Source organism: Mesocricetus auratus, unplaced genomic scaffold (assembly GCF_017639785.1).
Source record: "Mesocricetus auratus isolate SY011 unplaced genomic scaffold, BCM_Maur_2.0 Super-Scaffold_100003, whole genome shotgun sequence".
NCBI lineage: Eukaryota > Metazoa > Chordata > Mammalia > Rodentia > Cricetidae > Mesocricetus > Mesocricetus auratus.
The window spans coordinates 10,959,593-10,976,346 of record NW_024429188.1 but is presented as its reverse complement, the minus strand read 5'-3'; the positions used below and the strand labels follow the sequence as shown (position 1 = coordinate 10,976,346).

The following is a 16,754-nucleotide window of genomic DNA, read 5'->3' as shown; positions in this document are numbered from 1 at the left end:
TATCCTTCAGGAGCTGTGAGCAGCCCAACTGCACCTCACACAGGTTTGCTCTCTCCCGACCTCTTTAATAACCTGTGTAAATACCTTCCCTGGGCAACAACTGGGCTTAGCAACTCTCTGGAGAAAGTTCCTTGTTGATCCTGTAAACCACCCAGCGTCTTTCTGGGAACAGACTGAAGTTTGAAAAATAGCAGGAAAGGAAATCTGTTCATCAAAAGGGAATGGGCCCCAATTTGTGCTTGCATCTGTATCTGCTAGAAACAGGTGGAAGTCCTGAGAATGTGAGCTTTGGAAATGAGCATGGAGTACCACAGAAGGAAGGAATGTTCTATCAGCAAGCATCTTCTGGACCCAACCCATCAGGCAGCCTGTGTACTGAGAATTTATGGATGTGTTTTCAATTTCTCTGACAGAATCTGTTTGGATTGAGGACGGCTGTTTAATCTTTGAAATAATGTGTTCCATAACAAACGCTGGAATCACATATAAATTGCTCCCTTCATTCTGTGAGCCAAACCCTGACTAAAGGGGCTTGGAAATCCCCACAAGGTGCTCTTTGCTTATTGCTCATTCAAAAAGAAAAAAACATTTCTTTAATGAAAAGTAATGTTGAGGAACTGCCAAAAATAGAAGCTCCCTATCTGCCTCCACATAGCTTCTTTCTAGCCAATTAACTACCAATGAACTGAGAAGAGCTGCAAGCATAGGCATGCCAGCACTGTGTACATGGCCCCAGGCAGAGATGGAAGTTTCTGGTCCTGACTCAACCTACAAAAATCCAGAAACCCCATGCACGTCCCAGACTTTGTGAGGCCATTTCTGGCTGAGTTCCCAGAAATAATACTGATAGGTTGTCACCTTTGAGACAAACCATACTTGTTCATTATCACTCTTTAGTTTTTAACTACATCATGTTAAAGATAAATATCTAATGCCCTCAAAAGCCCGTTCTTGCCAGGCGTTGGTGGCGCACGTCTTTAATCCCAACACTCGGGAGGCAGAGGCAGGCGGATCTCTGTGAGTTCGAGGCCAGGCTGGACCGACAGCCTCCAAAACAGAGAAACCCTGTCTCATAAAACCAAAAAAAAGCCTGTTCTTTCATGCATTCTAACAGACTTATTTCTACATTAACACTGTGCTAGAGAGTTGTTTTTGGCTAGTGGGTATTAAGTTTTACGTTTTCTGAAAATATGCAACTTGCACAAGTTCTTGTTTATCATGAGGTCTTCTTGCTTCAAATTGCAAATTCATTCATATTAATGATTTCCCAAAGCTAATATAAAACCACAAAAAATGAGAATCTCTTTTGTTTCCTGTTCTATAACTCTCTTCCCATGTACTTGGAATCAACAAAGAAACAATTTTGAAAACTCTTAAAAGGTGTTAATTTTGGAATTTTCTTTGATTTGTGGGGAGGTGTTTGCTTTGTTTCATTGCAAAATAACAGGAGCTGGAAAGAAACAATTGGCTGGCCCAATCTGGGTTTACATTGGTGAGTGCCTTGTTAAAGTAATGTGTGTGTGTTCTTTACTAACACTAGATGAATTTCCAATGAAAGATAATGGGAAGGCTTCACAATAGAAGAAAATAATAGTTACATTTGCACGGCTATCTATGCCAAGATTTTTATAATATTTCCTATATTTAATTCTCACAGGTATGCCAATGGGTGAAGGACATATCTCGGTCTAAAGAAATAGGGAAAAACCAGGCTCTTAGGCAGTGGTACTCAACCTTCCTACTCTGTGATTATTTGTACTGACCACCAACCATAACACTATTTTCATTGCTATTTCATAACTGTGATTTTACTTATGGGAATATCTGATATGCAACCCCAAGGGGGTCACAACCCAGAGATTGAGAACCACCACTCGATTACATTTGATAAGGTTGAAAATGTCATTCAGCTAGGTCTTGATGGAGCTAAAATGCAAGCGTAGTCCTGTGGACCTCTCACGTTTATGTAACTCCCTAAACATTTTAAGTGTCTCTGATACATCAATGACCTGATTTCCATTTCTTACCCTATGGATTCCTCTGAACTCTGTACTTGCAAGGTTAACATTTGCTTCTCATCCACATTTCCATGTGAAGCTCCTTGCCTCATCTAGACCACCTCAGTCAATATAGCAGTCTATCAAGAAGCTTGTTGACTCTTCCATAGCAATCAAGCCTTTTTTCATGAACTTGACTGAAGCAAGCTTCCATCCTTGTTCATCTAGCTAGACACCTGACTTCCAGACTCACTGTCCAATAGTCAGAATGGTTTGTGAGCAGCACACGTTAAATTATGACACTCCTTTAAATCCTGAGTCTTTACCTGGTCCTTCAAGATCCTGAGATATCTCCTAATGCATGCCTTCCTCCAAAAAGAAACAGGCTTCAAACATGTCTGCTGCTGCCCCAAGCCCTACCACATCGGTAGCCGTTTGCCCTGGATGGGGCAACAGCAGGCTAGGCTCCCTTCTATCTTAGGACAGTTTCACCTGATGGCATGTCCTGTTGAGAATCCTTCCAAAAAGCTGGTTTCTTCCCTAGTCAGAGGAAAACTCCTTGCACTGCAGATACTGACTAGCACCTCTTCTGGGTAATTTTTTGGTCCTTCTCTTTTTCAATCTTCTTTCAAGCTTTCGTTTTAAAAAATCATAGATGGTGGGAAAGGACATGGTGAATGTCCTTCTGGTTTCCACTTTCATTAAAACAATGAATGCCAAACTGTACTTCCTAGCCTCCAATACAGAGCAGACACACAGATGGCCTGCCCCATCTTTGGAAATTTAGAGGCCCAGTCTGAATTTTGATTTAGGCATTGCCCACTCTGCCAAGAACAAGGGATTTTAAATCCAAGCACATTGGCATCACAATCTGCACAAAAATCTTGCTGAGCAGGTCTTCCCTGTGGCTGGGTGTGTCAGCAATCATCACCAGGAGGCCTCAGAAGTGCCTATTGGAAAGAAATGTGCAGTGAAATCACCTCTCTTACACTTACAACATGCTTGTTGAGAATTGTGCTTGCTTTCTTTTTAAAAATAGAGTTCAAACATTTAATTTTTAATAAGGTTCCAATGCTTACACAATGTTACAGCTTAAAAAAACATTACTATGTGGTTGTTGCAAAACTAAATGTGAACATATCCCATAAAAATCACACATAGGCTCATTCCAAGCACACCTAGCATGGCAAATAAATCGTCATTACCACGCTGGTAAAATGGGACCTGGTTAATATTTCCCAAGTTAGATATACTGGCTCTGCGTTCATATAAATCATTTCAAAGGTTAGAAGCTGAGTCTGATAAACCCCTGCCCAAATCCAAAAGGTGGAATATTGCAATTACATTAAGGACTCCATCATTCTCCTTAATGAGTTTCTCATCTTCTCTAGCACAGCATCTGATAATGAATACTGAACAGAATGTGCACATGTTGATAACTTAAAGTCACCAACCCATTCTCACCTAAATGGAACAAATTGTTCTCAAATGTCCAGTTTCTGTGACTTATTAGGCTCAAAATCTATCTGTATACATCTTCTCCTTGGTAAGACCTTTGAGAAGTACTGAGGAGAGAACTATTCTTAGGAACAGTGAGGGCAATATATTTGGATGGTGTGATTCATCAGAAAACACCTTCTTCATTGTACTTTCTGGTTTTTTTTTTTTGGTTTTAGTATTAAGAATGGATTCAGAAAGACTCCAGAATGTTTTATAGATTCTTGGAGATTCTGGAAAGGAGGAGGAGCAAATTATTGGGAAAGATATTTCACCTTCATGTCCCAGTTCTTATCAGACCACCAAGTGGATGGGAGCTCTATGTTGGGATACAGCAAATACCCTCAGAATTCTTATTGGAAGTTTTCATTAGAGTGACAAAGATAGTCTGAGTTGGTGGTGGCAGTGGTAGTGCACACCTTTAATGTCAGCACTCTGGAGGCAGAGTCAGGTGCATCTCTATGAGTTTGAGGCCAGCCTGGTCTACAGAGAAAGTTCCAGAACAGTCCAGACGGTTACACAGAGAAACCCTGTCTCAACTCCCCTCCCCTACAAAAAAGAATGACAAAGAACCGGTAAATGATTGCTTGAGAGAGAACTCCCCGGGAGGAAGGCAGTCTCCACAGCACACTACCCATCCTTGACCTCAACCTGCCTGTCTAGCCACCGCTTTGATCCTCAATCCCACATCAGAGGATCAACTTGCAAATGAAAAGAAGACTGGCTTATTTCAATCCAGTCACACTTTCAAATAGTTCAGCTGTTTTCGGCATCTCCGGGTAAGCACAAGAGAAAGTCACAATGCTTTCAATTTCCCCTTGGTAAATTTGGTCCAGAGTAAATTTAGTCCCTTGTCTTCCTGAATGAACTCTGATAGATCACAGGGGAATTATGTGGTTTTGCTGACCTTTGATGATGCTTCCACTGATGTGCATTGCTTTTTAAGCTACCTATTTCACACACACACACACACACACACACACACGTGCACTTGCACTTGCACACGAACACAGACCACTGGGGTTGCAGAGCATGGATTATAGATTATAGAAGACTCCTCTCCTTCCATTACAGACCAACTCTAAGGGGAGCTACCTGGGCAAAAAAGGGGAACCACATGAAGTAATCTTTCACACTTAGAATTTACAGTCCAGGAGAACCCAGCTGCATTTATAAATGTTCCATGCAAAACTTAATACCAACCCCAGATTAGGATCCACTACTTACTATTTACATGCTGTGAATGAGACAATGAACTTCATCGTCAAACCAAGACTTAAAATCTCTACTATTACCTGGATATTTTCACACTGATGTGTCTACTTAGTGTTATTTCAGAGGGAGACAACTAGTTACAGAAACAAATAGTTGGAACTGTAGTATTCCACAGTTGTCAGCATGATCTGACTTAAAATGTTTCCTTTTCAGAATATGTATTTATTGTAACAATTAGAAGATTCACAGAAATCCACTTGACTCTAAGACGTTCAAATTTAAAATTCTTATTAGGCCTGAGAAATGGACTCAGCTTAGGAATTAGTTTTTTTCTCCCAAGTGTGAAAGAATGGGTAAGATGCAAAATGGTTATAAGGGTGTTTGGAGGGATGTTTGGAAGGATTGTCAAGGATGCGAGAGTGAAAAAGACACAAAAGACAATGGTAGGGACAAAATGATGGAATTTAATTTGACAGATACATCCCCCTCCCCAAAGCCAATCCTCCTTCCCTATTAAGAGAATTTAAATGTCAGTCAGAAAGTAATGTGTGTAGCTAAAAGTTTTCCTTCCTGGACTCACATACATCTAGGAGGACAGAACATGTGACAGAATTCCAGTCAATAGTTTTATATGCATAACATGTCTAGGAAAGATTATCTTTCCCAGATTCACACATTTCATCTTGTCACTTAACTCTTCCTCTCTCTTCCCACACAGAAAGTAGACATCACACCTGGTATCTGGGCAACATTTTTATAATGTCCTTTGGTGGAAAATGAAAGAAAACTGAAAATGAAATGCCAGAAGTATTGGGATCTCTTGAAATAGTGTGGAGATAGTCCTGGAGTGGCCATCTCCCAGATTTCTTACTTAGACTCACTGTCTATTGTGCTTTCTGTTACATGCAGTCAAGTGCCTGTGTGTCTGATGCATCAATATCCAATGACAATAAGACTGAAAAGAATGATAATGACAGAGGGAAAAGTGAGGGGCAAAGATTAAGTGAAATGACAAATGACATAAATCTTACACAGATCATGCAATGGACCTAAAACACTAATTTCTTCCTGCAGAAAAGACAAAAGTACTGACTAAGAGAGTAAAAGTCTCATTAAGTTCAAATACAAAGGTACCCAATGCTTCAGTTGGCTGTATAAAATGTAACTCTGTCCTGTGCTGTGATTGCTATTATGAAAGTACATGCTTAGGCATTAAAACTGGACATTTTATATCCTACAGAGAAGAGAATGGAAGAGATTTAGAATCAATTTACTATTTCTCTTGTAATCCGTTTGGAGGAGTTCCCACTGAGAACTCATATGCCTCACTCTAATCATGGCTCTATCTGAAAGACCTGAGAAGAAAGTTAAGTAGAAACACTGGGTAGCTGGTTTTTTGAGTATTACACACACTACTTGGAAATAAAAACACACTACAGCAATTTAGGAGCATACAGGCAATAATCCATGGCAGGTGCTGGACTGATCTATATATCAAATACACAAGTAACCACACAAATAAATGAAGCCAATGCTTTGGGGTTGCAAGTCAGTGATGAGGCAGACGTCCCCTTAAAGTAAGAATGTGTCCCCTTAGATGAGAGGAAGGTCCACACATCACTACATGTTCCCGAAAGTTCACTGTCCAGTCTCAAGGTATTGGTCTCCTGTTGAAAAGTGGTTTCTTCACGCTCACTATTGTGGGCACCACTCGTACTGGTTCAGACTGATAAAGAAGCAAAACAATGGACTTAAGAAGAAAAGCAATAAATGAGATGGTCATGAATGCACCCATCAGGGTCTGCTTGTATCTTTCTTATCTCTTCCAACAAAGTAAGCACAATATCCTCCCTATGATTCCTTAACATCATAGCAAAATTTTAGGAACCAATATATGACAGTGGCATGCTGACACCCCTCTTTGTCTTTTGAACTCAAGGTTTCACATATACTCCAAAATCACAAATATCAACCTTGAGTGAAGGGGCCAGTTTCTTGTGTTCCATGTCCTTGTATAATTCATGTCATTTACACACTCCCACATGCCCCCAAAGCAGTTAGTAAACTCATTAAGAAACACGGCTTGGAGCTCCTAAGTGGTTAAGGTTATAAAATGCCTACTCATTTATGGTTTTGCCTTTTTAAAAAAGTTTCATCCTTCTCCCCCTTCTTTCAAACAAGGATTTCGTTTCCGCTGCCCTCAGTACATGGTCTTTCACTGGGATCATAATTTACTATTTGATTATTTCTTTAAAAATTATATAGTTATCAGTCTTCTTAAAATAATTGCTGCCTTATTGCTAATTAAACATGATGGATTCAGGGTCCTGGTTTGCCATCTGGGCCATGTGTCTCAGAACATCCTTTTTTGTGATGATCCCAAGAAGTCTCCTGGAGTGGAAACAAAACAGATAAAAGAAGTCAGTCTGACAGAAGAGACTCATGACCAGGCAAAATTTCCTAGCTTCTCTTATGGTTAAGCAGGGCCAAAATGAGCTCCAACCAATGGCCTATGTGCAAAGGTGGCAGGTGCCTCTCTCAGGTCTCCTGTGCAGTTCTTCTTTCTAGCACTCTCCTCACCTGGTATCCAGGGACAAGAGAGCCAGAAAAGGACTCTGATGCACAGAAGACTGATTCACAAGCCACTAGGCTGAAAGGCATGGATCCCTGAATGACTGTGGTGAGGTGCCTGTACCTGCAACCTATATAGGAGGTAACAGGTGAGAAAAATGAGTCTTTCTTTGCTTGTATGTTTTGAGACAGAGGTTCCCTATATAGTCCATGCCTGGAACTTGTAGTTCAGATCAGACTCAAACTTTTTGATCTTCCTGCTTCAGCATGCCAAGTGTAGGATTATAAGGATGTATCATTATGCTTTGCATAAAAATAAATGTTTATTGTGTTAGCCACTGATATCACAAGCTTGTTTGTTACATAGGCTGTGAACTAACAGTGACTGACACAATGACGTCAATTTTAAGATTGTAATCAATTTATAAAGAGCCTTTATAGCTATTGTCACAGATTGACCACACCATAGAAAGTCTAAATATAAGGGCTTTCCTAGTATAAGAAATTAAGTTAGACATGGTAGTGTATGCATATTAATACTAGCACCAAGTAAGCAGAGACAAGAGGAATGTCACATGTTTGGGGTTAACCTGACCTACATAGGGAGTTCCAGGCAAGTCTGGGATACGAAGTAAGACTGTATCAAAAAGAAATTACTCTACTTTTAATTTTATGTTACTGGATGAGTAAAGTACAATATAAACTTCTGACCAAATATACACATCATATCCTCTTCCAAAATTCCATTGTTTTTAGTTATAAAGAGTGTCAGTTTCTTTGGTCTGTTGTCTGTCTGTCTCTCTCCCTCTGTGTCTGTTTCTTTGTGCATGAGCATGAATGAGCACACGTTCATGCACAAATGCATGTGTGTGGTTATGTACTTGTTTGTGTACGTGTGTGTGGAGGCCATAGGTCAACTTATGGATCTTCCTCTGTTACTAACCACCTTATTTTTGAGACAGAGTGTTTCTTTGAACCTATAGGTCGTTGATTCAGCTGGGCGGGAATCAATGAGCTTCAGGGACCCTCCTGTTTACTGCTCCATCTACCTCCCATTCAGTGCTACGGTTGCAGATATGCAATACCACACCAAGCTTTTGTGATGGTATTGGAGATACAAATTCATGATTGCATAGCAAGCACTTTACCAACTGAGCCAGAAACCCAGTTCCCAGGGTTGTTAGTATAGATAGGGTTATATGAACTGTACAAACCTAGGGAGCACAGCTCACAGTGACTGGGGTGTAAATAGTGCTCCCTGAATGTTACTGTGCCCATTTGAACAGAGACTGGAATGCAAATAGGGCTCCTCGATGATACTGTGCCCATCTAAACAAACACCCATGACAACCTTGCCATAATTGTTTTATTAAGTACTTAAATAATGTTCTGTGAGACCAAATCATGCCCCGTTGGTAAAGCTAATTTTTCTACAAAGACAATGTGAATAATTTCTTTAGAAAATATTCCATTACCAGGTAAGTATGAAAATAATTGTTTGCTACAGCTCCATCACGATGGGGGGAAAAGGATCAGAAAGCAAGCCACAGCAGCCTCTGCTCAGAATTATGACTGGCATATATATATATATATATATATATATACATATATATATATATCTTACTATATAGCCTTGGCTTGCCTCAAGCTCAAGGCAATCTTCCTGTCTCAGGTTCCTGTGTATTAGGATTACCAGGCATAAGACACCACACTTTGCAAAACATATGGCTGCAATGGCTCACAATGTAGTGAAACTGAATTGAAGTTGTTTAGTGGAACAGATAACTGCTCTGCCAAATCAGCCAAACTGACTTGCAGTCTTAGAATCACTCAGTCTGTACTGCTGTAACAAAATGCCACAGACATGGTGGTTGAATTAAGTGTAACAGCAAGGTACCAGCAGGGCCAGTTTCACCGAGGCTTATCTCCTTGAATGATAGATTGGACAATTGTGATAAAAAACAATTCCCTCTGAATACTTCCCTTTCCTTATCTTGTGAAATTCTAAAACATGTATACTATGTAGAACTAACTTAAGTGAACTTAGTGGGTTCTCCATATGTTGTTCTAGTCTTCAAACTACCTGATGGAACCAAACATGACACTCTTCTTGTAATGGCATACTGACTTCTCCTGGGAAGCCACCCATAATTTGACTACTGCCAAGGGAAGGGAAGCACTCTGGGCTTCTCACATAGGAGAGAGCCTGGATTCAGCTAGTAACTCTTTTCCAACTCAATTATCTCAGCTGCTTAGGGATCAACTGCCATAATAAGGGCCCCTGCATTCATCCAATGAGAGGTAATGATTTTCCCAGTAGCACTGTTATCCAGTATTTGGTCAATCACCATGCTTCAGTATAAATACCACTGCATCCTCAAATATTGCCCTTGGGTCTTTAGAGTCATATGTAACTTCTGAGATGAATACTCCAGAGGCCTGAGCCATGTCAGAGGTTTTGATGCCCCAGGTAAAGAAGACAGACAGTTTCTTCCTTGGGGTCAGATACAGTTTGTTCTCATTCTGCCAGTACTAATTAATTTCAAGGATACAACAGAGCTAACAAGGAGATTTGATGCTGGAAGACATCACCATTTAAAGCCAACTGGGAGTGTCCAATGAGGATCCCTCCTAGATAGCTGTAGCTAAATGACTTCTAACCTTGTTCTAAGTGATACTCTCTACTTTTCTGTACTCCACCAAGGCTTCACTCATTACTTCTCCACTATAATGCTAATGAAAACTGGGGCATTTTGTAGGGTGTGACCTGTCCTGTACATTACCCAGATTCTAACTGTCACTTGCTAGCAGCACTGCTGCTCGTCCCTGCCCCCCCCACAACTGTGATCACCAAAATTTCTTCAGATACTATCAAATGTTACCGCTTATTGAGACCCACTTCCAAAACTAAAAGGGAGGGAGGGAATGACTAAATCAATAAAATGAGGGACCACATGACTAAGCAACCCCATTCCTGATTATCTAGTCAAAAAACTGAAAACATGTCTGCTTAGCAACGTACACACCAATCTTCTTTCACAATAGCCCCAAGTGAAAACAGCCCAAATGTCTATCAATACAAGAATGAATAGATACAAGAATAAATAGATAAAGAGCAGCTTATCCGTACAATGAAAAGCTATTCTGTCACTAACACCATGGAGTACTGACACAAGCCTCAACATAGATAAAACTTGAAAATACTATACCAAGTGGTACAAGCCAGTCACAGAAGGGGCACACATACCACGATATGACATATCCACAAAGATAAGACACTAGATCAGTGGTTGCCTAGTACTAGCACATGAGATAACAACTAAGGGATACAAACTTTCCTTGTAAAGTAATGAGAATGTTTTGGCTTTCATAGTGATGATGAATGCAAAATTCATTTTCTACTTGAACTACCTAATTATACATTCTAAATGGGTGAATTGCAGGTTATGCAATTATCTCAATAAAGCTTTAGGAGTGCCAGCAAGATGACTTAACAAGTAAAAGTGCTGGCTATGCAAGGCTGAGACCAGAGTTTGATTTCTGGAACCCAAGTGAGAAAAAATTCAGGATGCAATAGCATGCATCTCTAACCCCAGCATTTCTACAGCAAGAGGAAAGACAGAGAGAAGGCAACCTGAAGTACACAGCAAGAAAGGAACAAAAGAGATTCTGCCTCAAACAAGAAGGCAGGAGAAAAACAACTCTCAAAAGTTGTCCTCTGGCCTGCACACATGAGCTGTGGCATGCATGTATCCATACTCACACTCTCTCACAAACGTATCATATGTACATTCACACACAATTCTTCTTATTATTAATAATGAAGATGATAATTAAATTATTCTTGCTATTATTATAAAATAGTAGCCGTAAAAGAAAAATCAATAAATAAAAATAAAGGCAGGACCACACAGACTTACATAAAGTCCACCTCTCCATTCAGATGCTAAAATATGGTGACAGAAATAAAGGACAAGTGAAAGAATTCTAGTCCAAGGGACCACTAACCGAAAGTGGAAAAAAGCATGAGTATTTGCAAGTTTTTGGAATCTGGAGTTCTTTCAAAATCAAGAAAAAATAGCTATGAAGCTCATAGCATGTAGTTATAATACGCAACTAAGCAAACCATGATCAAGAACTAAATCTGACCAGATCAGCTCACAGAGACAGAATATCCATAGTTGCTCTTTCAATGGCAAGGGATCCACAGCTGACCATCTTCAACATGTAAGCAGTACTTCAGTTTAATGAGATCACTCAGCTTCTGCCACCTACTTTTTATTTGAAAACACATGATCATGACAACTACCTCTGGAACACCTACCTTGAGTGATGCTACTTAAATTGGATACCTTATTCCTTATTCCTTAGTAGAGGACAAGGTATAAGCGCTCTATCACAGAGTCATGTTCACAACCCTCAATTTTTTTTCTTTTGAAATAGTGTCTCATTAAGTAGCCCAGGCTGATCTTAAACTCACTGCGCATGCCAGGCAACCTTGAACTTGCCATTCACCTGTCCTAGCCTCCTGAGTATGTGGGATTTCAGGCTGGAGCCACTAGGCCCAGGAGACTTTATTTGTTTGTTTATTATAATTTTTTAGATTTTTTAAATTTAAATTAGAAACAAAGTAGCTTAACATGTCAACCCCCGCTCCCTCTCCCTCTCCTCCTCCCATACACCTCCACCAACCCCCCAGCCTCCCACCCAATCCCCACTCCATTCCCCAGGGAAGGTGAGGCCCTCCGTGGGAGATTGCCAGAGTTTGTCATTTCATTCAGGACAGGGCCTAGGTCCTCCCCCAAGAGTCCAGGCTGAGAGAGCATCCCTCCACGTGGAATGGGCACCCAAAGTCCATTTGTGTGCCAGAGATATATACTGATCTACTACCCAAGGCCTCATAGAATGCCTAGGCTTCCTCGCTGACACCCACATTCAGGGGGTCTGGATCAGTCCCATGCTGTATTCCCAGCCATCAGTCTGGGGTCCAAGAGCTCCCCACTGTTCAGGTCCGCTGTTTCTGTGGGTTAAATAAGGCCAGTCTTGACCCCTTTGCTCATCAGTCCTCTCTCTCTGTCACTGGGTTCCAATTCAGTGTTTAGCTGTGGGTGTCTGCCTTTGCTTCCATCAGTCATTGGTTGAAGGGTCTAGGATGGCATACAAGGAAGTAGTCAAACTCATTATCAGGGAGGGGCATTTAAGGTGGTCTCTTCATTATTGCTTAGTTTGCCAGTTGTTGTCATCCTTGTAGATCTCTGGAAATCTCACTAGTGCCAGATTAATTTTTTAAACTGAGCTATACATTTTCCCCACTCCCTTTTGCTCCTCCCCTCTCCCTTTCCACCCTATCCCCTACTTGCCACAAGCACAATTTACCCAGGAGATTTATGTATTTCCCCTTCCTAGGTGGATTCATGTATGTCTCTCTTAGGGTCTGCTTTGTTACCTAGCTTCTCTGGGTTGTGGCCTGTAGGCTGGTTGTCCTTTGCTTTACGTCTAGCATCCACTTACAAGTGAACACATATTATATTTGTCTTTCTGAGTCTGGGTTACCTCACTCAGGATTGTTTTTTCTAGATCCATTCATTTGTCTGCAAATTTCAAGATGTCATTGCTTTTTACCACTGAGTAGTATTCCATTGTGTAAATGTTCTAAATTTTCCTTATCCATTCTTCAGTTGAGTGGCATTTAGGTTGTTTCCAGGTTCTGGCTATTAAGAATAATGCTGCTATGAACATAGTTGAGCAAGTGTCCTTGTTGTATGAATGGGCATCCTTTGGATATATGCCTAAGAGTGGAATTGCTGGGTCTTGAGGTAGGTTTATTCCCATTTTTCTGAGGAATCTCCATACTGATTTCCAAAGTGGCTATACAAGTTTTCACTCCCACCTTTCTCCACATCCACTCCAGGATAAGATGTCATCAGTATTTTTGACCTTGGCCATTCTGACAGGTGTAAGATGGTATCTCAGAGTTGTTTTGAAGAGACTTTTATTTTTAACATTTTGTGCGATGCTGGGCATGGAACTCGGGGCATTTGTGCACATGTTAAGTGATATGTCACTGAGCTACATTCCTGGACTTCTGTTTTAAAACCCCTTTGAGCCTTCTCCAATTTTCAGCTACAATGGATGCTCAGTAAAAACGCTAACTAGGCCAATATCTCCGTGCAAAAATTATGGCCATTATCAACTGCAAAATGATGAAACTCTACACATACCCTTTATGCTTTATTATCTTAGCCCTAGAAATAGAATCAAAAGATCTAACACAGCTAACATGGGCCTATAGTCTTGGCTCATGGGAGTCTGAGGCAATAGGAGCACTGGAGCCCAGAATCTTGGGGCCCAGCCTGGGCAATTTAGTGAGATCAGTCCCCTTACCACCACCACCACCACCAATAACAACAACAAAAAATCAAGCATGTATAGTTCTGAAAACCTCTTCATAAAGTTCTGTGACTATAAAGTCTACAAATTAGATTGGTTCCAGGAGCACTAAGGAAATATGTGTTCTAGATCTGCCTTGGTTTCGAGCGTAAATTATGCCCTGACCTGCGGCGGCAAAACACCAACACAGAAGGAAGCAACATCAAACCCAGTAGCCTTCATTAGTGGCAGTAAATGTCCTATTTGATTTAAATCAAGTGAACTACAGTTCTTTTGAGTGGTACTCTGTGAAAATACAGTGAATTACAAATGACCAGATTTATGACAAAGGACTTAAACTGCAGACTGGAGCAGCTGGTGTCTTCTGAGACACCTATGCTTGCCCAGATCCCTCAGGGGATGAGGGGTACCCAACAAGGATGAGGGAAACCTGATATAATCATCCAAACTTGCTTTTCCTTTCTAGAACCACTAGGAGGAAAAAGTCACCCAAATTTGATCTTAGTACTTGAAGGTTACTTAGATTCCAGCACTCTGTGTACAAAGCATCTCTGGTTCCTAGTCTAGTTTTATGAATACTCTGGACCCCAGGTCCAGAGATAGCCTGCAGACAATCAGGTCCAGGGACAGGCTCAGACTGTCCTCCACTAGAGCAGGGAAGGCACATGGCGATGAAATGCATCAAAGCCATGAGCTGGCTTGAGCCGGGTCTGCCCTGGCTGAGAGCCCAAAGAGAAGAAGATGAAAGGCCCCACAAACAAGGATTCCTTGCCAGCAGTAACGTATCAGCATCTGTATTTGTTTAAAACATGTAGAGTCAGAGAGAGAGAGGGAGAGTTGTTTTCTCTTAGAACATTCGGAGCCAATTTCAGCACCCAGATCTTCACAGGAAAACCTCAAGGGCTCCATGAGGTGTAAGTGGGCATTGGGGGCAGAATTTCCTGACTGAACTGGAAATTCCAATGATAACTGACATCAGACTATTCTAAAGGAAAAGAGAAACTGCTATACACTTGAGATGACCTGGGCAATCATTGCAGTATTTATTCCATGCTGGAAGCCCAAGTACACATATTCATTCAGTGTTTCTCAAAATGGGATCCCTAGGAACTTGTTAAAAACTCCCCTTCTCAGGCCCTACCCAAGACCTCTGGGACCAGAAGTTCTGGGGGAGAAAATGTAAAAAAGGGTTTCACCTGGAGGTTTATCCTCTGTCTAGGAAGGGCACTCCAACGTATGCTCAAGTGTGAAAAAGTAGAGAGCACCTCTGAAACCCATGGGCAGTGTGATTTCAGTCTGAATGAAGGAGAATCCTGTCCTGCTAATTAGAAGCTCTGCGGGTAAATGTGCACACTGAAGGTTTGCAGACTGTACATTATTACTAGATCACCAGGAGAGAGTCAAATGAGTGAGAATCCTCAATATTCAACACAGGATCCTTCCACTATGACACTAGTTTTTTATTTAAAAAAAACAAATTTGTGGTTTTGTCGCAGGAAATATGTTGTGCCTTATAGAATATTTAGTAGCACTGACCAATGACCTCTACCTACTACACAACTATAAATACCTCTTCTTCAGGTTGTGACATCCAAAGTTGTTGCTAGATCCAGCAGGACAAAAACATCCTTATTGAAGACTACTGGGTTAAACTAGAGTGTGTTGGCTCTAGAATCCTTATTGAAGACTACTGGGTTAAACTGGAGTGTGTTGGCTCTAGAGTGGTAGATCATGTTAAAACACTTCAGCCCCTGGCTTCTACAAAGGCCTACCCTACGTTGGATATCAAAAGCTACACAGTATCTCTTATCTTCAGCCTCCAAGCTGGGAATATAGTGCATAGATAAGGGGGTTTCCAGCACCTTTCTCTGTACAGTCTTCTGATGTTATAGAACTTAAGTCACACCTCTGAGCCTAAACAATGGCCCTCAGAGAACTACACCTTAGGTATTGTCATGGTTATTTGATATTTGTGTTGTTGATTCCCTCACCTATAAGAAGACAAAGCAAAAGTTTGTACATTTTCTTCTCTACACATTCACCTCATCTTTCAAGGACTGGTTCACCCCAATGGACCATGAGTTCCTTAAGGGCAGACACAGTAATCCTGGCCACAGCGCACTCTCTCTTCCCTTGTCTGGCTACTCACCCACTCCGTGTCACCAGGCATTGCCGGAGCCCCAGTTTCCGGAAGATGTCCACGACTGTCTCCATGGGGGTGTGGTCTGTGACAGTGAAAGGGCTCAGGTTCAAAATGCGCCTCAGCTTCAGTGGATGTGGGCTGTTGGCAGGCAGCTCAGGGGGCTCCTCTGTAAAGTACATGATGGAATTGCTCACAATGCCCTCTTGTCTCTGTCTGGCATTCTCTAGAATAATGGTGAGAGGGAAAATGATTAAGCCAGGCCCAAAAATATTGTAGTTAACTACCCCCACCTGCCCTCATGCAGCATCTCAGAATCTCACAGAGAGGGGTTCAGAGGGCAAAAGGCGCAGTCATAGCAAGTACTTCAGCCAAACATCTGTGAACCTGTGAGAGGGGAACCCTGCTGTGAAAAGAATGTTCACTACCAACATGATGGGTCCCTACCAACATGGTACTTTTCAGATGTCCATTGTTTTCCCCTAGACTCCAGAGCAGCCCAAATGACCAAAAGTCCTTCATCCTCGCTTTTACACCATCTCTCCATGGGCCCACGTTTGTGAAGATAAGAAACCTCATTTCACTGCCCAGTAACCTTAGCACATTGATTTTTACAAACGAGCTTACAACTGGCTTAAATGGCATTATGAATCCTAGAGGTATGAGAAACCAATAAGACTTGCCCAGGCTCGCAGCCCAGAAACGCAGTTCAATCCCAAATATGACCCTTGGGACCAAAGAAATAACACCAGAAAAAGCTGCATCTCTCTGCCTCTTGATTCTCCTCTCTTTAAAATGTGCGATTTCATAGATTTCGCAAAGAAAGATAGTAAAACTGTTATGGTAGCAATCAGTCTATTTCTGTCTGTAGGCAAAGTCATCCAAAGCTGAAGAGAAAGTAGGGTAACCGGAATTCATTAGAAATACAGCTTAATGTAGTGCTG

At 41.3% G+C, this 16,754-nt stretch overlaps 1 protein-coding gene across 4 annotated transcripts in view; it reads right to left on the bottom strand.

Moving 5' to 3' along the window:
- Positions 1-4,910: 4,910 nt before the first annotated feature.
- Clcn4 (chloride voltage-gated channel 4) overlaps positions 4,911-16,754 on the bottom strand; it is a 66,200-nt gene continuing 54,356 nt past the window's right edge. For all 4 annotated transcript variants that reach the window (XM_013116433.3, XM_005074155.4, XM_013116434.3 and 1 more), the window contains exons 12-13: positions 15,820-16,036; positions 4,911-7,100 (exon numbers count right to left, since the gene is read on the bottom strand). In XM_013116433.3, coding sequence (XP_012971887.1) covers positions 7,010-7,100; positions 15,820-16,036 — 308 coding nt within the window. In that variant the 3' untranslated portion in view covers positions 4,911-7,009. The remainder of the gene's footprint in view (positions 7,101-15,819; positions 16,037-16,754) is intronic.